Source organism: Perissodus microlepis, chromosome 22 (assembly GCF_051167445.1).
Source record: "Perissodus microlepis isolate ML-2025 ecotype Zambia chromosome 22, ASM5116744v1, whole genome shotgun sequence".
NCBI classification, from domain to species: Eukaryota; Metazoa; Chordata; class Actinopteri; order Cichliformes; family Cichlidae; genus Perissodus; species Perissodus microlepis.
The window spans coordinates 27,728,596-27,754,513 of NC_140481.1; the positions used below are offsets into that span (position 1 = coordinate 27,728,596).

The 25,918-nt window shown below is 40.7% G+C and overlaps 1 protein-coding gene across 1 annotated transcript in view; it reads right to left on the bottom strand.

Moving 5' to 3' along the window:
• Positions 1–5,702: 5,702 nt before the first annotated feature.
• Positions 5,703–25,918, bottom strand: part of pou2f2a (POU class 2 homeobox 2a) — a 68,151-nt gene continuing 47,935 nt past the window's right edge. Inside the window, exons 2-16 of the mRNA XM_084919463.1 lie at positions 21,360–21,422; positions 21,155–21,183; positions 20,541–20,597; positions 19,352–19,477; positions 17,895–18,167; positions 17,647–17,761; positions 17,283–17,374; positions 16,148–16,411; positions 15,927–16,068; positions 15,469–15,617; positions 14,162–14,359; positions 14,030–14,078; positions 13,323–13,461; positions 12,167–12,240; positions 5,703–8,376 (exon numbers count right to left, since the gene is read on the bottom strand). Of these exons, the coding sequence (XP_084775589.1) occupies positions 7,997–8,376; positions 12,167–12,240; positions 13,323–13,461; positions 14,030–14,078; positions 14,162–14,359; positions 15,469–15,617; positions 15,927–16,068; positions 16,148–16,411; positions 17,283–17,374; positions 17,647–17,761; positions 17,895–18,167; positions 19,352–19,477; positions 20,541–20,597; positions 21,155–21,183; positions 21,360–21,422 (2,150 nt within the window). The 3' untranslated portion in view covers positions 5,703–7,996. The remainder of the gene's footprint in view (positions 8,377–12,166; positions 12,241–13,322; positions 13,462–14,029; positions 14,079–14,161; positions 14,360–15,468; positions 15,618–15,926; positions 16,069–16,147; positions 16,412–17,282; positions 17,375–17,646; positions 17,762–17,894; positions 18,168–19,351; positions 19,478–20,540; positions 20,598–21,154; positions 21,184–21,359; positions 21,423–25,918) is intronic.

Consider the following 25,918-nt stretch of genomic DNA (forward strand, 5'->3'; position numbering starts at 1 on the left):
AGTGAAGTCCAGACAACCAGGTGAAAAATATGAAGTCAAGCTAAACTGAGGAAACATTTTATTTTATTTTATTTTTTTTTTTGGGGGGGGGGGGGGGGGGGGGGGGGGAGATGTTGCTGATATTCATTAAAGTTTCATTAAAGTTGGATCCTCTTTATTTTTTAATGGTTCATTTCTTTTTAGATTTTGAGGCAGGGAACACCAGTAAAAACATTAATAAAGCTGAGTTCACTGAATTTGTCTTTTAGAGTGTAATATGTTTAATAACACTGAAAGAAGAAGCGCTCAGAGTGCTCAGAACCTCCAGCAAGGCAGCTCACTGTCTGGGCTTTTAAGGGAATAATATTGTATTATTTTAATATTAATTTAAAAATTACTTTAAGAAGTTCATAACGCAGTAAAACGTGCAGATTTGCTCTGTCGAACCTCATTTGAATATACTAATAAAAAATAATTATAGTAAAAATTAAGTCTATTTACAGTATGTGACTATAGTACATGCATAGCATCCACTTCATTGTTTGGTACAAGTTTTTTCAAATGTTTAGTAATAAATATAAAGTGGAAAAAGTTTTTGATCTCAGGTTTATCTAGTTTTCCTCAAAAAATAACACTTATTCTGGGACATTGTAGATGTACAAATTTTTTTATGCACTTAAAAGGTTATAACCCATTACTGTAACGTACATAAAGTCACAATGATATTAACTATACTCAAAAGTATCCTATGCTAACATGTTCTTGTCAGTCTGAAAACCTAATCACATTTCAAACAGCTCTATATTGCATTATTATCACTTTGACCTTCAGATCAATCCATTGACCTTAAAGGAGAGGTCAAAGGTTAATTGAGACATGATATTTTTAATCTTTTATGTTGACAATACAAACCACACTTTGGCTTTTTGCCAGATTTGTCAACCAATGAATCACTAATTTGGTCTTGAAGGCCTCGCTGAATGTAAGCCACATTTTAATGGATCGCTAACATGACTCCACTCTACAAAGTTTTATTGGAATTCATTCAAAGGTTTTTGAGCAATTATATTTACAGACAGCATGACCAACAAAAACATAACCCCCTCGGTGGAGGTGATATTTAATTAACAGATTAACTGACTGTTTTATTTTTTTTTCATTATGCTAAAACTGCAAATGTGTTAGCAAATAGTCGTCCATGAACACTCACTGGACGCTGATGACTGTGGAGGCCTTTTGAGTACAGTGAACTCCTCATTATGTTCAAGAAGTCATCATCCTAAGATGATTTGACCATCTTTACACGGTTCATTATCCTAATTGTCAAGTGGCCACTAGAGGAACTGCATCCATTTAGGTTTTGGCCTATTCAGCCGCTGAGCATTATAGAACATTATAGAAACAAAATAACAACAAAGACACGGGAGATGACTTTGGTCTAAATTCGCACTTTATTTCTAACACTTACAGGTTTGTTTTGTCCCCGTTTCCCTGGCCCCCAAAACAACAGGCACACAGATAGCGATGAGTTAAGGGACAGTAGAGAACAGTTTCAAACCCAAACGTTTCCAACAGAATCGGGTTATAGAATCAACTCAGACAGAGAGAGCCTCGAGGTCAAAAAACAGCATATCGTAAGCATACTTCAAAACAGGAAAAAAAAAGAACCCCAAAAAACAGATGCTAAAGCTCACAGAGTGCTGCTTGTTTTCGTCTTTTATGTTCACCACCACCACCACCACTACCATCATCATCATCATCAGGCTATATTAAAGAACACTTTTGGAGTTTACATCATAAAATCGAGGGAGTTGCACAATGCGGAGAAACAGAAAATGTGAAAAGATACAGTGGAGCTCTTTGGTTTTCACTATTGAGGTCTTTTCTTTAGCAGTAAAATCTATCTTTGCTGTCCTCTTAACCTTTGGATTTAAGCTGCATTGTAGAAAAAATAGAAAGGAAAATGTTTCTTTTAAAACTTCTCCTTAATAAATCAACAATAACAAGGGGCAAACAATACTGACTGAAGTAATACTCTCATTTACTTTTACTCTGTCTGGTAGCAGGTATTAACATTTGTGTTCTCAAGGCCAAAAAAAAAAAACAAAGAGAGAAAAAAAGTCGTCGATTTCACGGTGACTTGAGCAGAGTAGTAAAATTAACATTCACAGCCACATAAAGAACTACAGTAGAAAACTGCCAAGGCCTGAAATGCTCTTATTATCTGACAGTGTTCTTATATTAACATCAGGCGCTGGATATCCTTTATTTTATCAGTTACAGTCCCTAATGAGAATCCTGAATGCTTATATACACGTGGAATGACTGTGAGCGCGTGTGTTGTGTTTGTCGTGCAGGGTCTCGCTGTGGTCGTTTTAACTTTGGTATCATTCTCTGTCCACCACAGCCGAGTCCGACTGCACAGGCACACATACAGACAGAGCTGCACTGCTGTTGGAGTTAAAAAACATAACACGTAACACAAATGTTAAAAATATAAAGATCTGTTAAGTCGGAAATCCACACAGTTTTTAAGATCCACAGTGGACTTTAAAGACCCCAAGAGATGAGCGTCGTGCTAAAAACAGAAATTCACTTTTTTATTTCGAGTAAGAAAAAAAAAAAAGAAGATAAAAGAAGTTCGGATGTTTTTTTCCGACAGCAGTGATAAATAGACACACACCCCCCTCCCCTCACTACAAAACACGCCACGTCTTCACCCAGCGTGGCCGTGCGTTCTGTAGGTTAAAGCCATAAGAACAACTGGTTCGTGAAAATCTTTGTTTTTCCTCCGTCAAACTAACTTGCTAGGGCCGCTTTCACACCCCTCACTCCTGAGTTCAGACAAGACACGTCTTTTTTTTTTAGGTTTATGTTTCGTCATTAAAGCTTGAATGTCTATTTGGTTTCTTTTATCTGAGTATCAGAGGTATGAGTTAAAGCCCTCGTCCTGACGCCGGATGGAGGGAATCGGAAAGATTGTTAGAGAGCAGAGGAGGAGGAGGGAATTCACTCGTTGGGACAGAAATGTTGGATTTTACACCACAAAGTCGAGCAATGTTTCAAACACTGACGTGTTTGGAGTGTGTGAAACTGAGCTGGATTTAAAATCTAAAAGTTTACTTTAAGTTTTCTGGAAAAGAGGCTTTCCAGCTTGACCTATAAGCACCTCCCTAAAGGTTTTAGGGGGTTAGTCAATCAAAAGTTTTTAAAATTTGGTCTTAGTAGGTTTCAAAATTGAGGTTTATCCAGGGCTTATTCATTGGCTATGGACTTGTGATTGATAAGACCTTAGCCAGTAAACAAAGCAGTTTTAAAGTTAAACCCGCTCCTTTAATGGGGCTTCAGAACACAACTTCAGAACCAGCAGATGATGTCACGGTTGCTATTCATCGTCTTATGTGCCATCATGGTGTCTCCCGTCTTTTTAATACAGTCTATGTTAGTAATGTATTTAATAACATGATGATAAAAACAATGCTGCTGGAGGTAAGTAAACCAAACGCAGTGACACACACTCCAATGCCTGTCTGATGGCTGGAACAGGAAACAACTGTTTCCCCACGAAGCTAGCCATAAATGTTCCTCCCTCTGTTCCCTACTTTCTCTCCTTCTCAGGTTGCAACAGTCTTAGGTTTGGTTTTGCTTTGAAACATTCGTTCCTCCTTGTTTTGATCTCAAGAACATCCCTCTCTGCAGATACAACCCCTGAAAAGCTGTTACAAAGATCCCGAAAGACTTAAATAGAATTCAATAAATACATAAATAATCAATAAATAAACAAGATGAGAGACAAAGAAGTTCATCAAATACAAACAGACTATTTTCCCCATCCCCGAAAAAATCACACACCTCCCTCATACAATAAATACAAATATTTTTTTTCCAACAAGGAGCCCGTGAGAGATAAAAGAGTTTTAAAGCTTTTGGTTCTTAAATCATGTCGTCGTCTTCGGTCGTCAATGGATAATAGTCCCAGCCTTTTAATACATGAGCAACAAATAAGAGCAGGTGAACATATATTATTTCCTTCTACAAAACCTATAAGAACTAATGGATACATTCCCTCTAAAAGTGGATGTTAACAGCCTTTACCACCTGTACCCCGTGTCCCTCCCCATATCGTCTTCATCACTGGTTGCCTTCAGTATCTGTGTCATATCAAAGTTCATCCCTGGTTTCAACCTGGTACTTGTTTTCTTTAGTTCTCCAATCACAGTCATTAATCCTCACCAAAATAAGAGTGGGGTGGAGCCAAGGTGTGACTACCATCTTTTGAATACAGTCTGTGTTTGTAAGTCTGGCCACCCCACGCAACAAAGGACCTGATATTTACTGGAATAACCAACAATTTAAAGTGTCATTTTCTTCCAAGCTTTATCAGTAATTAAAAAGAATAAATTTAGCAATTGTTGCAGATTTATTGCAGTCTTAGATTTTAATTGTAAGTTTTTAATTCAAAATGACAGTCAGTTAAATAAATAATCAAATTAAAGACAGCAGCACTAACAGTCATAGCCTGGCAATCACTCTGCCACTGCTGTCTTTATCACAGACTTGAGACCTTTAAGCACAACTGTGTTTTATTTATGGTACTGCTTAGGTGGTCAGTGGTTTGAATTTGGTTTTAAACATATGGTATTATGATAAAATTAACAACTGGACTTGGAAAAAACCCTCAAACTAAGTAAAATAATATTGTGCACTTAAAAATCTAACAAAAATAAAAGTAGAAATTAATGTATTGAGTTCTAATCTTAATGAATTTGGTTTAAAAAATCAGTTTTTGTGCAGACGTGACTATAAATCAAACGTTTGTGTTCTAATATCTTTTGTGAATTTTCTAAATTTAATATAACACACAATATAATGACATAAAACCCTGAAACTAAACATTTTAAAAACACTCACTTTTTCACTTATGCAATACAATCAGACTCGTAAACTGTTGTTTTTTTGTTTACTGTGGTGCCGTCAAGACCTTTAAAACTGAATTTACATCCTGTAAGTACTAAAATAAGAGGTTGACTTAAAATTGGAGTTTAAGTAGCCAGGAGCTGAGTCACCATAAGCATTCCTGCCTTTTTCAACATGTGTGAGAAACTGTGGGAACTTGCTGTGATTTATTTGATCATAATTGAACCCAAAAATGCTAAATTTGTGCATTCCTTTATGGGGGGGGTGAACAGGCAAAGTTTTTATGAGATGTGATCTAAATCTTTTGCAGGAAGTCGACGAATGTGATTGGAAAACTGCAGAAACAGGTCCAGGTTCAAACTGACCGGAGCTTTGCTCTTCACTGACTGATATTATTTTGTCCATCATGTGTTTTTGTGTGTTTTATGGTTTGGTTTGTATGTAAGAGAATCATCTTTACCTACACATGCTTACACAGACACTCTCACACACACTTCAGCTAATCCAATCATACGACTTGTGCATTGGTTTAGTTGTTCTATTTGGTATGGTTGTATTTCTAAAAAGTTTTGCTTTTGGTTTTCAGTTTTGGCTTTTTCACAACATTCTGAATCAACTTCAAAAGAAAAAAGAAAGAAAGTAAATCCCGGAAGCTACATTTTCACAGTTATCTCCAAACGTCAAAGAAAAACCCGGACCACAACCGAAGAGACAAGAAGACATGAAAACAGGCAACACGTTGCCAAACCAACCTGTCACCCCCGCCCACCCAGCCCCTCCCTCACACCCAGCCCCTCCCTCCCTCCTTACCCACCGCATAATAAGAAGAAAGCAATGAGACGAATCCATACATCGGTAACAGACACACTATGGAAAGCAGAAACAAAAATATATATATTCTCAAAGTCAGTTTGTTGAGGTTAATCCATATTTTATCCATCCAGGAAAAAGAAAGTGAGAACAAAGCCGAGGTGGCTGGCAGAGGGAGGCAGGGAACGATTTCTGTCTGATATACAAGAACGGCAATCACAGTTAAAGACGAACAGACAGACAGGGCCTTACTCACCCCTTCTCTCCCCCGTCCTCCCCCTCTTTGTTTGTATTTGGTTTCGTTACGCTTCAGTCACTCACACATAACTAGTAGCAGTAGTAGCAGTAGCTTTTGGTTTTGGGTTACTTTTTGGTTTTTTGGTCCGCTGCTTCAAGCGCATCTCCTCCTGCTCCTCTTCCTCCTACTTCTCCATCTCCTCCTCTTCTTCTTCTCCTCCTCACTTTCCCCCTGCAGCTCTTCATACCTTTGGCTCCTCCGCTTCTCCTCTTTCTCTTCTCCTCCTTGTTTCTTTTGGCCCTTTGATCTGATCTTTGGAGACAAAGGAGAGGGGCGGATGGGAGGGAGGGTTGGAGGGCAGGGGTTTGGGGGCAGTAAGGGGAATGCCGGTGCTTCACCTCTTTCTTTTGTTCTTTTTTTTTTTTGGTTTGGTCTTTCTTATGCTTGTAGTGTACTGTAATATGTGTGTTTGTGTATATGTGTGTGTGTTTTCCCTTTGACACTGCTGAGGTTTTGTCTGGACACTCGTCTCCCGGGCGAATCCAGAGACAACGCTGCCAGAGGCGATGCTTTGGTATCCAAGAGTGAGTGACTGGTGGTAGATGAGCAGTCTGAAAGGTGACGTGATGATGATGATGATGGTGAGCGTGTATAAAGGGTAACATTAAATTAAAGACAGCAAATAATAAATAATATAAAAAAAAAATAAACCACACATCTGCCCTGTGTATATCCACTCCACAGGCAGCATGAATCCTATTCAGGGTATACTTTGGTTTGAACAAAAATTAAAGATAATAATGATGATGATGATGATAATGATGATGATAGTAACCCATTAAAATCTGTCTCTGAGGGTAATCTGAGATACAAATAATCCCCCAAATCAACTGTGGATCTAACAAATTGACATTTAACAGCTAAATAACCCTTAAAAATTTGACCAGTATTTTCCTTTAACTTCAGTGGAGTTTCCAACTTTTGCCAGAAGGGTGGCTTTTGCTACGAAGAAGGCTTTAATGAATACCAGAAAGTTATTCTTGTACTACAGCGAATACAGATTGGCTTCTTACTGGAAACTAAAGTAATTATTATCGTAATAAACCCCACCCATCTGCTGCTCCAGGCTCATTGAAACAGTCTGTTAAAATGTAAGGTAGGTTGACCACTGTAAAGCTGTAAAGAGAGAGGTAGGTAGACATCCTGCACGTGGGTTCAACTGTAAAGTGTGAAACTGTTTGAGTTAGATAAAAAAGAGCGATGAATACAAAATAATAGAAAAATAGATGTTTTGTAAATCTTCAGCTGAAGATGGAAAAAAACAGGAAAAACAGAAATCCTGAGTGAAATGGGAAATGTTTGGCATGACGTAGAATGAAGTAGTAAACTGATCCTGGACAGATCAGAAAGTCTTTTTGAACTAAAGCTTTTCGCTCCGTTTGTTGTGGTTTTTTTGTCCTTTTTTGTTTTTCAGTTTTTGGTATTCAGAGATTTTGGTTACATCTTTGTGTGTTTCTCTTCTAGCATATTTCCTTTCTTGCTTTTTTGGTTTTTTTTTTAAAATTTGGTTGCAACCACACGACCTTCCGGGCTTGTTAAACAAGTCTTTTCTTTGCCTCCCATTTTTTTTTTCCACACACAGTTTCAGTTTTCATCCCTGCCCTCACTGAGTTTTTTTTCTCCAGCTGTTAAAAAGCGTGGTGTTCACTTCTTGATGCCAAGCAAAAACACACCTCAGTGCCACCTCTCCAGCTGTAGATCAATATTTGGTTTCGAATTCCCCTCCTTCGTTCTGCAGTTCTCTCTATCCTTTCCATCCTACCTCTCTCTTTGCTTCCTCCCCGCATCTATCTGTGTATATTTTTGGCTTCAAAAGACGTCAGCAGGGAGATACGAAAAGAGAGAGACAGACAAAACCAGAGATGGATTGGACAGAGAGATGGCTTTGGTTCAAAGGCGAGGTTGTAAATTTAGATTTTTAAAGCTCCTTTAATCGTCCTACTTCTCCTCCTCGTCCTCCTCTAATAGGATACTTTGGCTGTCAGTCGGGGATCAGTCGGCCATGGTCCCTCCCAGTGGTGGCGGCGAGGCTTCGCTGAATGAACAGAAAGAGGCGGGACTTGAACAAGGAGACACAGACTCTTCTGGGCACGAAGTTGGGCTCATGAGGTTGCTGGTGCCAGCAGAAGGAGACTGGGAAAAGGAGGGCCTTGGGCCGCACACGCCACCACTGCTGCTGACCAGTCCCATGACGGTTGTGGATGTTGTTGCCATAGAGCCGGTCACCATGGGGAGAAGAGTGGGTCGGTTGAGGAAGAGAGAAGGGCGGAGGGAAGAGGGGACAGAGGCACCCCCAGGTCCACCGAGAAGCATGTGACCTGCTCCACCTTCAAGGCTGGAAATGGGTAGCTGCCCACCGCTGGCTGCCAGGGCTGCAAAGCATGGAAGAGGGGAAGGAGAAGGTGGATAGAGGAGAAAGGAGGACAGGAAGATGAAGAAAAAGACAGGAGATGAAAAAGAGACAGGATTAGGCTCAAGAAATGAGGGTGACGGGAAGATTAAAAAATGTTGCAAAAAAAAGTAAATGAAAAAGTCAAAATTGACAGAAAAGGAAAACAAAGGTGTTCAGAACAAAGTTGCAAAGCGATCAGAGGAACAAAAGAAGAAGAGCATAGAGGACAGGGGAATAAATGCAGATGTGATGGCAGTGAAGAGGATGTAGACGTCAGGAAAAGGAAGAAGGGAGAGGAGAGGAAAAAAGAGAGACAGAGAAGGACAGGAACGGGGAAATTTCCAGGGTGAAATAATGATGGAGAATGAAAATAAACGAAGAATTAAATAAAGAATTAAAAAGAAGTCAGTGAACAGATCAGAGACAGTTACAGACAAACATTTAAAAATAGGTTGCTGAAAGTGAAGATGATTAAAGAAAGCCTGAATAAATGTGAAAGATTTTCCCACTTAAATCATAACGACAGATAAAAAATATAAAGCTAAAGCAGGTGTGTCAAACATATGGCCCACGGGTCAGAAACAACCCACCAACTGAGCCCAGTGCGGCTCAATGGACTAGTTCCACAAGCATAAAAAGATGGCTCACTGTATTTTGTGTGAATCACTGTAAGTTTTACAGCCCTCCTGCTAACAAAGAAACTACTCACACAACATCACACCAAAGCACTGCAAGTTGGGCATACTTAGTTGCTCTAAGTTCATCTGAAGGACACATGGGTAGTTGGTGATTTGTGGTTTAGTGCCTCAGAGAAGAGTCCACATGGTCCCAAAAAATTAGCAGATGCACATTTATCCTTTGATGATAAAATTTAGATTACTCAGACTGAAGTGGACCTTTGTATACCCACTAATGTGGAAAGTATAAAATCCACATAAGATGGTTAAATCATTTAGTCTTTAGTGAGGAAATGTGGAGAGAATAGTGCTTCAAAACATCGGAGGTTGTTTGTAAATCATCAGTGATTGCTCAGAATGTGTTTGACACCCCTGCGCTAAAGCCAAGACTCTTCATGATGACACTCAACCTTAAAATGCACAGAGACAATGATCGACAGCAAAGGATGAAATCTGATTGTGATATTCACACACAGTGGATGTGAGAATGAACCTTTTCTGTCTCACCCTGTCAAACCCGCGTCTGTTACAATCTGCAAAAGCAGTAGTTTGCAGACTTTTAATAGAAAAACAATGAACAGGCTGAAGAGGTTTATGTTAGATTCAGTGCTCTGAAAAATATTTTCCCCCTTTGTGATTTATTATGTCTGAGATCATCAAATAAATGTTGATATTTGACAAACATAAGCCAAGAAAATATAAAAATGTCTTTGAGGTCCAAAATCCAAAATCGCATTCTTTTTGAGCCGTTCAGATGGACTTGTTGGCGTGCTTCGGTTCTTAAACCGAGCTTCTTCAGGATGTTCTGGTAAAGAGCAGAATTCCTGCTTTCATCAGTTACAGCAAGTCACCCTGAAGGAGCAAAGTAGTCCAACACCATCACACTGCCACCTCCACGTTTGACTATTGGTATGATCTCTTTATGAAATGCAGTTAGTTTTACGCTGTAACGGGACTCAAACCTACAAAAAGTTCAACTTTTGTCTCGTCAGTCCACAGAATATTTTTCCAAAAGTATCGTGGATCATCCAAGATGTTTTTTGGTAAATGTGAGACGACGTTCTGTGTTCTTTTGGATCAGCAGTGGTTTGCTCTATTTTTCCCAGTCTCTTCCTTATTATTGAATCATGAACTCTGACCTTATCTAAGACTACTGAGGCGTGCAGCCCTATAGATGTTGTTCTGGGTTTTTTGTGACCTCCTGAATGAGTCGTTGATGCGCTCTTGAAGTGATGTTGTACTCTCTGGAACATTTAACGACTGTTGTAAGTTTTCTCATATTCATTTTTGAATAACGGCACTCACTGTGGTTCGTTGGAGTCGCACAGCCTTTAGAAATGGCTTTGAAACTCTTTCCAGAGTGATAAACTTTAATGAGTTTGTTTTTCAGATGTTTCTTCACATCGTGGCATGATGTGTTGCTTTTTGAAATCTTTTGGCCTACTTCGCTTTGTCAGACAGGTTCTATTTTAAAGATTTATTGATTCAACCAGGCTGGCAGTGATCAGGTCAGGGTGTGGCCAGTGAAACTTAACTCAGCCTTCCAAAAAAATGCACGTAAATTACCGCTAGTTTACGATTGAATGAAGGGGAGCAATTAATTTCCCCCCCACAGAGTCAGGTAGGTTCGGATAGCTTTGTTTTTACCTTAATAATGTATTTCCCTTAATTTCCCATTTACTCAGGTTATCTTTGTCTAATATTGAAAATCTGTTTGATAATCTGAAACATGTAACATTAACAAGTCAAAAAAGAAGAAGAAAGGAAATCAGTAATAGTGCAGACATTCTGTACTTAAGTAGAAGTACAGATACTAGTGTTGAAAAATAGTCAGGACTGCCTCTCATGTGTTACGTTTTAGGCTGATATCAGTTTGATGTCTGAAGGCACGCATGATTTCATGCAGTGATGTGAAATAATAGCTCTCCTCAAATTCCTTAAACCAAAAGCAACGAGCCCGTTTTGAAAATGTAAGTAAAAAGTACAGATATTTGTTTAAAAATGTAGGGAGTAAAAGTAAAAAGTTGCCAAGTACACATACCTGAAAATTCTACGTAAGTACAAAGTAACAAAGTAGTTGTACTTTGTTACTGTCTGTTAGGAGGGTTAATGCTTTTCCACAGCACTATATTTCATAGCTTTTTATTACTTTTCAATGAGATAAAATCCCAGTACTGTTACAGTAGCCGTCTTTTCTGCGAGGTTACTGCTGCAAGCTTGTCAGGATAACCTGTCAATCTGTCCGAACCCTGCTGTAACACAGTGATACACCTGCCAGCGTTTGAATTCCAGTGTAATAATACACACTTTTATCCATTACATGAGAGTAAACAGTTACAGCATGTGTGGCCCCAAAGGGAAGCAAACTGAAATCCTTTCGTGTCAACACTTCATTTCATCCCATCCTTTTTTCTTTTTTTTTTTAAAAACTCAGGCTCTTCTCTCTTCTTTCCTTCAGCCTAAAACTCTATCAGAGCCAACAGTGCCAGAGCTGCAGTTTCCATAACAGACTGTATCCTTCTCATCAGCACATGGCCCGGAGGACGCCGGCTCTGAATGACGCTGAACGGAGCGCGAGAAAAAGGGGAAGGCCTGAATCGGCGCTATAGGGAGATGAAGCACATGACGGATTCAAAGCTGAGCTTATTTGTGATGCTTAATTGATTTGGCAGCAGATCGTCTCTTTCAAAGAGGAGAATTTTGAGTGAAAACTAGTTATTTAGCCAACAGGCTTTGATATTGAGAAGGTGGGGATTGTGCCTGTTCAACTGTTTACTGTAAGCTGACTTGACCTCCTAAGCTTTGCCATAAGGGGCTCTTGTCACTTTGTGATAATAGTGGGCTATTGTATGAGAATCAAATTGAATCTTTCACCATACTGAGCGATTCAAAAAGTTTGAGAAAGGAGGAGTAGTGCGCGCCGGGCTTGCTCTTGGCTACTGTCATACTGAGGCTTTGCAAGGAAATTCATTTTGGGCAGAATGGATGGAGGATGAAATGGGAAGTGGTCTTTAGAAATGGAGACTCATGAAGACTCGCTGGGCCAGAGGGGACAGTCTAACAACACACACTCATGCACTCAGTGACACAAACCTTGCATGGTAGCCAGGGGATTGTTGCCAATGAGGGCCTGGTTCATCCCTGTGCTTACTCCCATCATTGTGTTCCTGAAATGTGGATGGACAGCAAATTCACACACACATCCAAACATTCATTGATGTACAGAAACATTTTTCAGGTTAAATAACATCAAGAGAGCATTTGTCTGTGTAGGTTCTCAGTCATCCACATCATGGTAGTCGAGGCAGCTTGGAAAGAAAGAGCTCGGATGCATTTGTGGCTATGCTTCTGAGATGCAGGGAGATGCTAGATCCTGCTCCAAACTGTCAAAATTTTTACTTTAATTTCACTTGGGGGACGAGAACTAAATCACAGGGAGCCAAATACAGTCAGCAGGGTGGGTGGAGAGTGAAACATGCACCCATATGGCATTAAGAAATCCTGCACTTTGATGTGATGTAGTTCTGGTCACCAACCACTCTTTTTATGCTCTTTTGGGTCGGGACATCTTCCATTCAAAGCTGCTGTTTAAAATGCTTCCAGTGATGATCCTCAACATGAAACATAGAAGTTGGGTTGAATTAATACAAGCTCATATTTGGACAATTTTGAGGTCAATAGAGAAATTACTGAAGTAGACTGGAACTTCTATAGGAATCTGAAAGCAGCACTGACGGTGAAGGAGGTCCAGAGGTGCACATGGAGAACTTGGAGGCTTTGGTTTAGTATTTGACTTTTTTGAAACACAGCCACATGGGTTTTTGAGCAAAGCTTGCATCATAAATGCTCAAGAAACATCTGCTCACATATGTATGACGTGATGTCGGGTTAGAGATCATGGTCAAGTCAATTTGAAAAGGTCTTTTTTGCAGGTGATGGAATTCAGAGGGTTTGTTTAAAACTAACCAACAATAAGAAACCTTCAAAAAGTTTTGCATTAATTTTATATTCATGCTTTCATTCACTCCAGGAGAGCAAATGAAGAAGAGCTAGCTTTTCTTCCATCTAGGGATCTGACTAATTCCTGCAATAATATCATGTATCAAAAATGGTTCTAGCTGAGTAATATTACACTGAAATTTATTTAATAGGATTACAAGGGACCAGAAACTGGAGATAATAATGTGGTAGTAAACAGGAGGCAAAACCAATTAGTAATTAAATTTCTCAAATTGTTATTGACACTCACCCAGCGTTGAGCCCAGAGGTCCCGAGGCTGGGAGGAGCTGGGCTGGCTGTGCTATGAGGAGGCGGAGTCACAGAAGAAGAAATGGCAACTGAGCTGACCGGAGTCATGGGGCAGGACGCTGAAGGTGACGAACTGGTGCCTGAGAGGGAGAGAAGAAGAGTGATACGGATGTCACACAGCAGTGCACAGAAGAATTACAGTGTTATTACTAAATAAACACTTTGGTGACACAGTTCTTCATCAACAGCCAGGGTCCTGAACTATTCAAAGGTCTTCTTCTCACCATTCAACTTCACTTTCTGGTTGGCCGGTACTAGCCTCGACTCAACGGGCCAATAAATTTCCAGCTGTGTTTGCTACCTGTCAGGCCATCTGTCATATCTGTGAAGCCTGGACAGCTCACGGACGAATCATGACTCATGGAGGTAAACAACTCAAGATAAGACCAGCGCTTCTGTGCTGCTGTCAACAAAACATCCCTGTTTCTGTTTCCAGCCGTAATGATTTTTTTTTGTCTCAGTGATGATTCTTCCACGTTTCATCAAATCAGCGAAACACTCAACAATACTGAAATATCAACTGTTCCCAAATAATGTCAGGACCAGACCGACCTTTGGGTTCAAAAACATAATTGAGAAGCAGCGCTCTAACCTTTAATAATTTATTGACGAGTGCCTACGCAGGCACAAACAGTTATTACAGCTCACCTGTTGTGCTGAGGCTGGTGGTGACCTGGGACAGACCCTGACTCGATATCTGCAGATACAGGAAAAGAGAAATTAGGAAGTTCTTCCATCCTACTGCAGAACATCCGTTCCTGCATAGGGGGCGGACTGTACCATGTGCGGGCTGTAGCAGGGGGCTTTGTGCGTCACAACAGGCGAGGTCTGGCTGGGCAGTGGAGGGGTGGTGCTGCTAGAGGGGTTGATGCGTTTCTCTTTCTGCCGGCGGTTGCAGAACCAAACGCGAATCACCTCCTTTTCCATGTTGAGCTGCTCCGCCATCAGCAGGATCTCCTCAGAGGTAGGCTTCTGGTTCTGAGGAGGAAGAGATCAAAGCGATGAGGAAGTACTGAAAACACTGCATGCAGTCAGAAGAAGGCTAATTAATAAAGGGAGGCTATCCAAAATAGGATGCTGGTTTATCACATGTAGAAGAGCTTTTTTTTTTTAAAAGCCACTGCATTAGTATAACAATATGTTTGTATTAACCATTTATGGTGTGCTAATCTAAGGCAGGAGGTGTCAAACATAAGGCCCAGGGACCAGGATTTGCCCAGCAAATCCTTCAATTAGGCCCACCAGATGACTTTGGAAAATGTAAAGTAGAACAGAAGTTTTAGACTTTTAATTTATTTTCATAAGTTCATAAGTTTTGCAGCTTTTCCTAAGCCTAACTTGAAGAGTTGCGCTGATAGATTTCTGTTGAAATAGCAATTTCTCGGGGACTAAATGTGTAGTTAGACTAAACTGGCAGAAAGGGCAGTTCCATTGGTCTGGCCCACATAAGATCAAAATGGGCTGGATGTAGCTCGCGATGCAAAATGAGTTTGACATCTCTGATCGACGGTGTGCAGTCGATCTACGGTAGTTTCCAAGAATCTGCTGCAGGTTTGACAAGATCTACAGCTCTGATATGACGGCCTTTGTCATTGTACTTTTTGTGTTCTGTGCTGGGCGGGTGTTTAGCAAGTTCATGTTTCTGCTTTTTATGAAACGTACCTTTTATGAAAAGTGTTTAATTCAGAGAAAATGTTTTTTCTTCTTATTAAATATAAAGGCTCCTTAGCTCTTTAAAAGACTCTTTAAAAGCTCTTTTAACATCAAGCTCCAAATTTATAACGTATCCCTAAAAAGTGGTCCCCACATATTGGGCTATATTTAAATATTTTCCTACTTGCCGCATTTTAAAATCTTTGTAAAGCAAGAATTAAGAGTATTTAGGGTTAAAAACGGCCACATTTATGAATCTTATTGTCTAATAACAGCACTGGAAATTCCATGAAAGGTGTTATAAAGAAAATTGATTCAATTCTATCTTATTTCTATAAAACAAAAGTGGAAACCTGCATTATTTTATATTCAGGTGTAAAAATCATACCCATTAGAAATTCGGGCTCAATTTTGCTAATAACTTAATCTCCTACCGTGCTGAAGTTGCGCTCTAGGATTATTCGCACATTGGTCTCGATGCTGGTGCGTTTCTTCCTGCGTCGGCCAGGTAGACCCTCGATGCCCAACATGGGGGAGGAGATAGAAGAAGGGCTGGGCAGCATGCTGTCTACCGCCATTGTTTCTGTGACAGAAACAGAAAGAAGGCATAAATGAGGGAAGTGTTTTTGGTGACATAAAGAATGATCAGAATGTCAAATTAAATTAAAAACCTTAAAATATGCGAAACACTACATTTTAACACTTTATCACTGATGGAAAACTATAGGTAACATTTTTAAAGAAGTCTTTATTTAAGGCTATTTCCATCAAAATGAAACATCCTGAGCTTATTTTCAAATGAAAGTTATTTTTAAAATATTGCTGACTCTCACATGTTCCAGCAAACAAAGATGAGTGTGCTGATTGTACACCAGCAACTATTTCTTAGTACCTGCGTCACTCAGCCACTTCTCGAGGAGAGGCTTCAGCTTGCACATGTTCTTAAAGCTCAGGTTGAGAGCTTCAAAGCGGGAGATGGTGGTCTGGCTGAAATCGTTGCCGTACAGTTTTCCCATAGCCACACCAACATCGCCCTGATGGAGATAGAAGATTTGTGTCACTGTGCAAATACATGCAGACTTTATCATGCAAACATGCCTTCCTTCTTCTTACCTGGGTGAATCCCAGCTTTATGCGGCGCTGCTTGAAGGTGCGGGCAAACTGCTCCAGCTCCTCTAGATCGCTGGGTTCTTCTCCCATGTGACCCCCATGACCCCCATGACCTCCAGAACTCAAGCCGGAGGCTAAGGAAGAAGCCATGGCGCTGCTGGATGCAGAGGTAACTCCTACAGATGTCACAACACCAACACCGCTGCTCCCAGTGGCAACTAAAGAGCCTCCACTGCTGCTGCTTCCAGCATCGCTGCTCTTCTCTCTCTGTGATGTCAGCAGAAGTGAGACAAAGAGTATACGCATGATTCATTCAAACATTCTTTATGTGCTGGTAAAAAAAAGCTCACACACTTTTCCTGAGAAACATACACATTCTTTTTCTACGAATTAAAAAAAATTAAACAAGGTCATCGGCTAGAAAACATGCTCAGAAAAATAAAACACGCCCTGGTTGCTATAACGAGACCTTTTACTCTAAAAAGGAGAGAGAAAAAAAACATTATTTAGAATTTTGAAACAGCATCTGTGCTTGGCTTAGCACCAAGAGAAGCCACATACTGCCTGTCAAAGCTTTGGCCCTGCGGGCTGTGGGAGTGTTAGCTAATTGACGAGACATCATGCACGATATCTGCTGCTACGCAGCTCATTTACATTCACATCTGTTGTGTCTGACACGGCTTCATCACAACTTAATCAAAAATCTGTAACAGCCTTTGGATGTGTGAGGATGCATTCAAGCATCACGTTATAGAGGATAAGGGGTGAGGATACAAGATACCTCATTGGACCAGAAATTGCATCTATTTTGAAAAGAAGATGCTATGCAATGCATTATTGAGCGTCTTCCTTGACATTTTTCAGCTGACAGGACAGTTGCATCACAGATGATCTATTAGTTCTTCATGCAAACTTGTGCTGCTTTCGAGCACAATGACATTAAGGTGTGTTTAGCATCCTGCAGGTACTTCTGAGGCAGATAAATCCTGATAATGGTGAATGTCAGTCTGACAGAAACTCTGTGGTTCAAAGATTCTCATTTAAATGAAAAGAAAACAAAATGTGTTGTAATTTAGCTCATTTGCATGTTTCGACTCTCTCTCTCTCTCTCTCTCTCACACACACAAAGATTTCCTACCTGTGCTTGGAGTCCCAGGCGAGGTGGTGATGTCAGCAGTCCCCCTGGGCTTTGTTGAGGTAGCTGGATCAGATTTGGTGTCGAGAGCAAACCTGTAAAAATAAATCAAACACTTTACAAACCAAATATGCCAACTTTCCAGCCACAGTTTGGATTAATGGGTTCATGGGTGGATGAACTCATCGAAAGGTGAAAGCAGCACGGCTGATTCACAGAAATCTTTGCTGTTATTAGGAAATATGACACATTTCCTAAACAACTTCACCACTTTAATCCCAGTGAGACAGTGAGGGGTAATTTTGTGATTCTCAGATGAATTCCATGTAATATTTGTACAGAAAGGAGGTTTCAGGGTTTTCCTCACCCTGCTGTGACTGCTGTGCAGGTGCTGGCTGTGACAGGAGGAACTGGGCAGGAGACTGGAGAGGGTGACCTGGCATTAAAACCAGCTGCTGGAGCTGCAACAGCTGCTGGATGTCCTGCGACGCAACACAAACGCATTTCAATACAGAGCAGTAATAAAGTCGGGTAAAGATGAGTCGGTTTATTAATTAGACTTATTATTAAGAGAATCAATAAAATCAATAAAACACTCTTTTAAGCTGACGGTACCTGTGCTGTGAGCTGGATTGGCTGCGACAGGGCCAGCTGTGGCGGTGGAGGCGGAGCTTGGACTGTTTGCTCCTGTTTGGTTTGCTGCTGCTGCTGTTGTTGGGATTGCGATTGGTTTTGTTGCTGCTGCTGCTGGTTGGCTTGCTGCTGCGCGGCGGCGTGGGCAGCGTGAGCGGCATGGGCGGCGTTCGACTGCTGAACGGCTGCCGCCAAGAGCTGAGCCTGAGCCTGTTGGAGGAGCAGCTGCTGCTGGGCCGGGAGAAGCGCAGCAAGCTGGGAGAGAGCAACAGTTGGAGGAAGGAGAGGAACGAGGACAGTGATGGGAAATGAGAAGAAGATGTAAGCGTGCACAGTGAGAGGGAAATGGAATTGGAGAAATAAAAAAATAATACAGGACGGCAAAAGTTGGAGAGAGAACAAAGAGTATCAGCTATCATTCCAGGAACACAGGTGTAGGTGAATCTGTTAGCGGACAGTAAAAGCATGCCAGAGCAAGACAAGCAAAGAAAAGGAACCCACTTAGCTTCAAAGTACATTTAGCTGAAATGCAAAAACACAAAAACACTACAGGTAGTGCAAGGGCTTCTGGTTTGTCAGGAAGGCCTTATTGAAGTTACCTAATGCTAAATCGTTGATTGCACTCTTTGTTTTTCAGCAGTGCATCACTTTTGGAGTAATGTAAGCAGAGAGCAGCTCACAAATGTGTGTTTTTATGGAAACACTAGAGAGGGCAGAGCCAGGCGAGGAGTGTGGAAAACAATCCTGACAAGTTTTATTATTGAAGAGACTACAGGTGAGTGTATGGCATCTAAAGCAGCCCATTTTCTCAAACATAGACATAGTGGCGTGTCAAATAGGTTCCAGTATATGTATTTCCATGTGATCAGGTCAATTGGTAAAACCTAGATGACCTATTTTTCTTGAGATAATTCCCTTATTTATGTATCATTTTATATTCTATTTAAACTTTCTTATCTATCACATACCAGTACTGAGGCTGATTCGCGTTACAGTTACTACATTTACCTGCATGTTTTACCCATTTATTTGCTACTTTCTTATCTAAAAGTAGTGGTTTGAAAAAATATAAAAGTTAGATTTGTCTGCTTTTGTTGTTCACTAGTTTTTGCGACTCAGCAGATGTTTTCTTTTCTGATCAAATTCCAACTTCTGATTTTAAACATTTGAATTTAGGTAAGCTAATCTTTCATGCACTACTTGGAAAATCCAGAAGCACACAAACTGTGTAGTGTGGATCAGAGGTAATGATAAATTTACATTTAGATGATGGCTTTGAGACTAAAACCTGCAAGTACACAGATTACAGATTACAACAACACCAACTGGAAGTGCTGCATGTTTATGAATGATAAACTGTTCCCATCTATGTGTTGGCCAGCAGCAGTTTTCCTAATTTTGATTAATGTAATTTCTTCTTTGTGTGTGTGTTTTCTCACCCCTGCTAGCTGACTTCCAGCAAGCATCAACTGTGTGTGGTGGTGTTGAGCCTGTTGCTGTTGCTGAGAGGGCGGTGCCGGAACTGCAGTGCTGTGTGTTATCTCAGCGCCATCTTCAATCTTTCCCTAAAAGAGAAAACACAGGCACAAGTTATTTTACAACCTCACACGGCAGCACACTCACCATGCTTATCTATTAAGAAAAATCAGATTTTTGTGATGATTTCCAGGTGAGAAATCAGAAATGATAAAATTCCGATGGTTCACATAATTCCTTTTTCAGATTGTGCGGAATCCGCGCGCATCTCCGCATTAGCAAGGCTGGTGAATCAGCTCATTCCTTCGAAGTGGATTTGAAATGACACGCGTAGCTCAGAAGACAACTCCTTCTTGCTGTCAAACATTTTGCAAGTGTGTACCTCTGGTATCACACAGCCACAGAAAATATTTGACTAAAAGGTTTTTAAAAAGTGACCAAAGCTTAAGTGTTTTGGGACGCACTCTGACTTGGATTATGTCCCTCAGATTGCAAAGATCTGAGGAACATAAACCAGATTATGGTAAAAAAGAAAGGACAGAGACTGTGAACTCCAGCCTCCCCGTCTGCCTTTCTTACCCCTGAATCACAGACTGAATCTTTTGTCGGTCATCTGTCCAAAAATCCAGGTCAATTTTCCTCGTATTTATGTTGTCAGAAAAATTCCAAAACCTGCTGACCTCTAGCTACCATTACGTGCTCGTGTCTCGTCACTGTCCATCCATCAAGGAGTTTTTGTCTATCACTCACTGCCACCTTGTTCATATTCGTTTCCCTTACTGGCTTGTCTCTGCAGGATTTTTCTTCGTTGGAGTGGTAGGTGTGGAAACGGCAGCGTGATTTGCATATTAGATTTTTTTTGTGGGCGTGTGTCATTGTGGTGTAAATGCACGTGTAAACATATGTGTTTTTAAAAATTACATAATCCCAGAGATGCACAAAGCTCCTCCTGTTAAGACTGTGTTACTTTCAATACACAGAAACAAGCACTGAAAATAAACTTTACAGCATTTATAACTATTTATTTGTTATAAGGAAATATTTTCAGTATAGAAGAGTTTTAAATGGTGACTTAATGACCACACACGCACGCATGCACGCACACGCACACGCACACGCAAACACACACACAGCATGCCTGATCAGGCTCACCTTGTTGCCAACTGGTGTAGGAGAGAGGCTGAAGGGGCTTGTTTTCATTGTCTGAGCCTGCAGCAAAACAATGAAAATATGCATCGCACATCAAAGAACCGAAGTGTGATGACACATTCAGAAGAAATGACATCCTGTAATCTCTGTGAACAGATTTCCAGCGAACCACTTTCATGGGTGAGGCAGATTAAACTATTTATTACAAGTTAATAAGACTGACAGAAAAGAAAACACTGAGACTGGTCAGAATTTTAAGAGAAGTTATAATTTTGGCATCCAGGGACACCCCCCACCCAGGGTTAAGTAACCCATTGTGAAGAAGGGGTCCTCAGAACAGTTTGACATATATCATAAAATTGTACTCCATCTATAAAAAGTGGATTTATGCTAATAAAAAATGTTTCTTTGGATTTGATCGTAACACAGTTTGCCCTGAAAATCACTCTCGCCTCTCATGGTGCAGCAATATGGAAACAAAAAGATGGAATGAGGCCTAAACCAGTTACTGCGTCAGGATTGTTGTAGTCCACGTCCCCAAAACGTTGAGCACAGTGCAAGTGCATCATCAGCGAATACGTGCTCAGTATCTTTAATGAAAAAAGTAAAATACCCACCTGCTCATCGGGGCTGTTTCTGTCAGAGTCTGAAACAAAGAGCGAGATTTAAATGACTGATTAGCAAGAATGTGTGCTCGTGTGTTTGTGTGTTGCACATTTACTGGAAAATTTTAGCCTGCTGCTTTCCTGTTCAAGCCTGTTTAAAGAGATTAGATAACTGAACCGTCCACACCGTGACTGAACACGAGTATGTGTGCTGTACCTGAACTGTCCCCTGGATAGTCAGCTCCAGGCTTTTCCTCCCCTGCTTTGGACATCCTGATATCTGCAGGAAACACACACAGATATCCATCAGACAGGTGCATGAAAAACACTTCAACTGGTATGTTGCCTTCACAGCTGACGATCAATGTGGGGATAACACGGTCCCAGCATGCAGGGGAACGGGAGACATGACACATGCACACATCTGGAAGTTTCTAATGTAGCTGAGCTCATGTAGACTGGAATTTGGCTAATATGTTTCCATCTGACGTTGCCTCTATTTTCTTATGCTGCTTTTTAATTTAGCTTATTAATTTTTTTGCTTTGCTTTAAATGAGAATTGTTTTAATGCCACTATTTTGTCTTCTTTTTAGTTTTGTTGCATTTCTTTAATGTTTTCACAACGTAAATTATTACTGCTTGCTTGCTATGCTTTTCTTGTCAGACCCGTGGAGCACTGTATTGCATCATTAATTTGATATTACATTTAATTACGAAACACATTTCCAAGGAAGGAACTCATGAGTTCAGGCCAATAACCCACAGCTCACAGCCTAAAACGTGTTGTAACATCTATTTTTATATCCTGGAATTTCAACCTTTTGGTCATATTTAGTGTGAAAAGAAATAATAAAGTAAAACCTGCACTTTTACAGTTTTTTATTACATTATGAAAACTTTAAGCACACAAAACTTGTATTACACGTCCACCCGATCTCAAAAGTCTTCTTTCAGCTGGCCAATTTACAGCAAAAGGATACGAACACTCGGTGCTTCCTGCACAGGAGGTCAGCCGCCACCTCTGTTTTGGAGTGGCTGAACTTTTGTGCTTTTTGCTATTATGCAGGTCAGAGTAACTGTGAAAGTTCAACTAAATGAAATGCTGCCATGAAGCTTTTGAATTTGAAAGAATAGCGTGCAAACCAGGGTGACTCAGCACCAACAAATATGCGTGAAAATAAGTTGTTGTATGTTTGAAGAAAAAAAGCGTTTAATCACAGAAATAATGAGACTTTCATTTCATCTTGTTTTGTATCCAGGACACAGGCAAGACAAAATCTCTGCTAAGCAAAACAACTTTATGCCCCACCAGCAAAACTGAAGATATCGTGCTCTAATTTAGCTCTTTAAATGTAAACTTTATTGACCCGGGAGGTGGAAGCGGGATTAATAGTCAACGTTTCATGGCAGGTATCATCCTAACTACCTCTGCTGTTCCTTCAGTTTGTGGCCACTTCTGGGACTGCAGTAGTAATTGGTCCAGGAAGAACAACGCCACCCGAAGTGCTTACCTGAGCACCAGACATTACTCAGCATCACTCGGTGCCTTCTTGAAAAAAAAACACGCTTTCACCCCCTGCACTTAACTTCTGTCTTTCACTTTTTTAATTAATATTCCCTCTTGTGCTCAGGACTTTCATAATAACCGTCTCATCTATGGCATCGGTTTAACTGGAAAGGATGCATGCTGATAATGGCAGTAAGAAGGAGCTCCAACTCTGAGGTTAAAGTGAATCAATGCACTAAATCTGCTTTGTCTTCAGAACAAAGTTCATGCAGCTGACAGGAAGCACAACAGGGAAAATAATCAAAGTACACCACATAAAAACACAGCTGACATCCGCAACCATATTGTTTCCCCTCTGTGTAATAGACATATCCTAAATACACAACTTCCCTCCTGTCCCTACAGGTTCAGTCTTCAGAAATAACCCCCCTCCCTCCGCCCAGGGATAATTACATGAGCTCCAGATAAATATGTGGATCTTTATGAGGTTGTAATATCTAAATGTAATATCAGGAGACCATCTATGTTCAGCTAAAAAAAAAAAGGCCAAATATTGATTTCACGGTCAAAATCTAAGATTTTACACTATATCTAGGCTGAATGAAAATTATTTTTTTTCAAAAAGGTCAATTTTTGCATCATTACATTAGAGTAATGTAAACTGGTCCTAAGCCACAAAACACAGCGCAAGCCTCCCTGTCAAGGGTACAACAGCAGCACCTTTGAGGGTATCGGCCCAGTGACAAGCACTTTTTACCCTAAAGGTCCACATTATTCTCTGAGAGTGTGGGCGAGGACATGATTGAACACTTTAAAAAACAAAGGAAGGCCTTTTGGGAATTATACTGAAGGGTCACGAACAATTTCAAGTGTGCTAAAAGATGGTGGAGGGCAAGGGAAAAAAGGGGGGAAGCAGGGGTTATGCTGAGAAAATGCTGAAAAAGAGAAGATTAAATATAAGGATGAGAGAAAGAGAAAAAGAAAAACTCTAATAACAGATATCTGTTTAACAGTTCTTAGGTTATATTTATTTCTTAAGATCTTTGTGAAATTGTAGATTAGAATCAAATTCAACCTGAAAGTCACTTTTTGCCTAAATTACATTTTAGAAATGATGCAACAACAAGTCTTCAAAATTTTTATGTTATTATGAACATGCCACCATTATTAAGAAAACAAGTAAACACCCCTTTGGAAGTGTTTAGTCAGGAGAGATCCTGCAGTTGCATAAAGGGCCCAGTTGGGGGCAGCACTCTCTAACACATCCTCTGCGGGAGCTGGTAGATGTGTGTGTTAGTGTACGAAGCACAGCACACACACTAATGAGGCGTATAAAAAGTGACTCTTGTATTCATTTGTAGATAATAACTGAGAGGTAGAAAGACGTGTTTTAAAGGGGCAAAGACCTGCTGTCAGTGAGCAGCCGGACCATTCAGAAAACTAAAAGTGCACTTGAATTTATTTATCCCCAAACATGAAGAAATATTTCATCTTCAATTAACTGAATCAGATGGTTTTTAGTTAGAAATGTCACCTCCAGTAACAAATTCAGAAAAATGTCTTCTTTGTAAGGTTGGCACTTTAAAAATGGTGTTAAAAAAATCCTTTTAATTTATCCGTTTGATTAAATAAGCTCAGCTCAACACTGTTAATCAAACTTACTGTTTTCATATATTTCATATCTGAGAAATTATTTTTAACATTTAACCTTGGACAGTTTAAAAAGTGTAATGTTACTAATACCACCGCTTTCTCTAATCACACCCATATGTAATGTTATTACTATCACCACGACGACAAAGACAGCCGAACCTTCAGAAAAGCTCTGTGTCAAAATACAATTCACTAAAACGCCGCCCCCATTTAATTCAAACACGGAGTTAAATTAATACACTCCACTTCAAACACGCACGTTACCACTCCGGGCTCCTTCATCCTCTCAGGATATGAAGAAAGGGATCCCATAAAATCATTTTATCAGCCCCCTCCTCATAACGCCTCAACTGGCCCTAACCCCTTTGGTCATGGAGACTTTTAACCCCCCCATCCCCCAACCAACCAACCAACCATCCATCCATCCTTATTCGTCCTCATGTATGCCAACAAATCAAACAGCCTGAACCCAAATGTCACAGATGTCCAGTGCACATCAGAGAGCATGTTTTAAACCAAACTGCATTATACAAACGAACACGTCTCTACATCTGCAATCTGCACATGTATACCCCACCCTACCCCACCCCTCACCCAGCTCTGGTTTTGAGTGCTTTTCCTTTAACAATGGCAATATTAGCAGATTTAGGAATAAAATTTCATTCCAAGTTATAGTGACCACCACCCCAGCACACTCCTCCACCCTGAGGCAGTTTAACAGCAGTTGCAGGGATGTAAGGTAGACCCCCTCCCATCCCAATCCCTCCTTACTCATCCTATCAGTGCTAATAACAGAAGGGGGGAGGAAGAGGGGCCACTGGGCAGATGATGTATCTGTCTTGTGGGGCTGACATGGACAGCCTGCCCATGTGTGTGTGTGTGTGTGTGAGCGGGAAAGGAGGGGGGGCACAGGGTCACTGTCAGGGAATTAGAAAAGAAGGACCGAGAGAGAGAGAGGGGAAGAGAGGGTGCAGGATGGCTGGAGGGGTCCTACACTCAGCCTCCCCTCCCTCTGCCTCCCACCTTCTTTTTGCCCACCCACCCCGCCTCGGTCACGCCTGTCAGGGGCCTGTGACAGACGGCGCGTGGGTTTGTGTGTGTGTATGTATATGCCGCTGCCGTTTGGCGTGTGGATGTCAAAGGTCAGGCACATGGTCTCGGCCACCTCCCGCCTCGCAGTCAAACACAAACAAGCTGCCTGGCGCCTGCCTTTTCCACCTGTCCCCCGTCACATTCAGCGCCAAACAAACACACCCGCAGCACCAACGAGCAAATCTGCAACTGCTGTAATGATGAAAAATGTAATGTCAGCTACATCGTGACAAATGAAGCCAGTGAGGCAGAAGCATGAACGCAGCACGCAGCCAAACACGCGCACACGCTTTAAGTTTTTCTCTTTAAACTTTACTTTTCTATTTTCTGCAACAAAACCTTAACACACGTAGCGTGTACGAGCAACTTTTAAATTATAAAGACGCAGGAGCTCTTTAAAAAAAAGTTGTTTAAAATAACAAGAAAAATAAAAAATTTGTTTCTTAAACTGAAAGGTTTCTTGGCATTGCCATAAGTCAAAATAAAGTATATCTGACACATTCAAGAGAAACAAATGGTTGTAG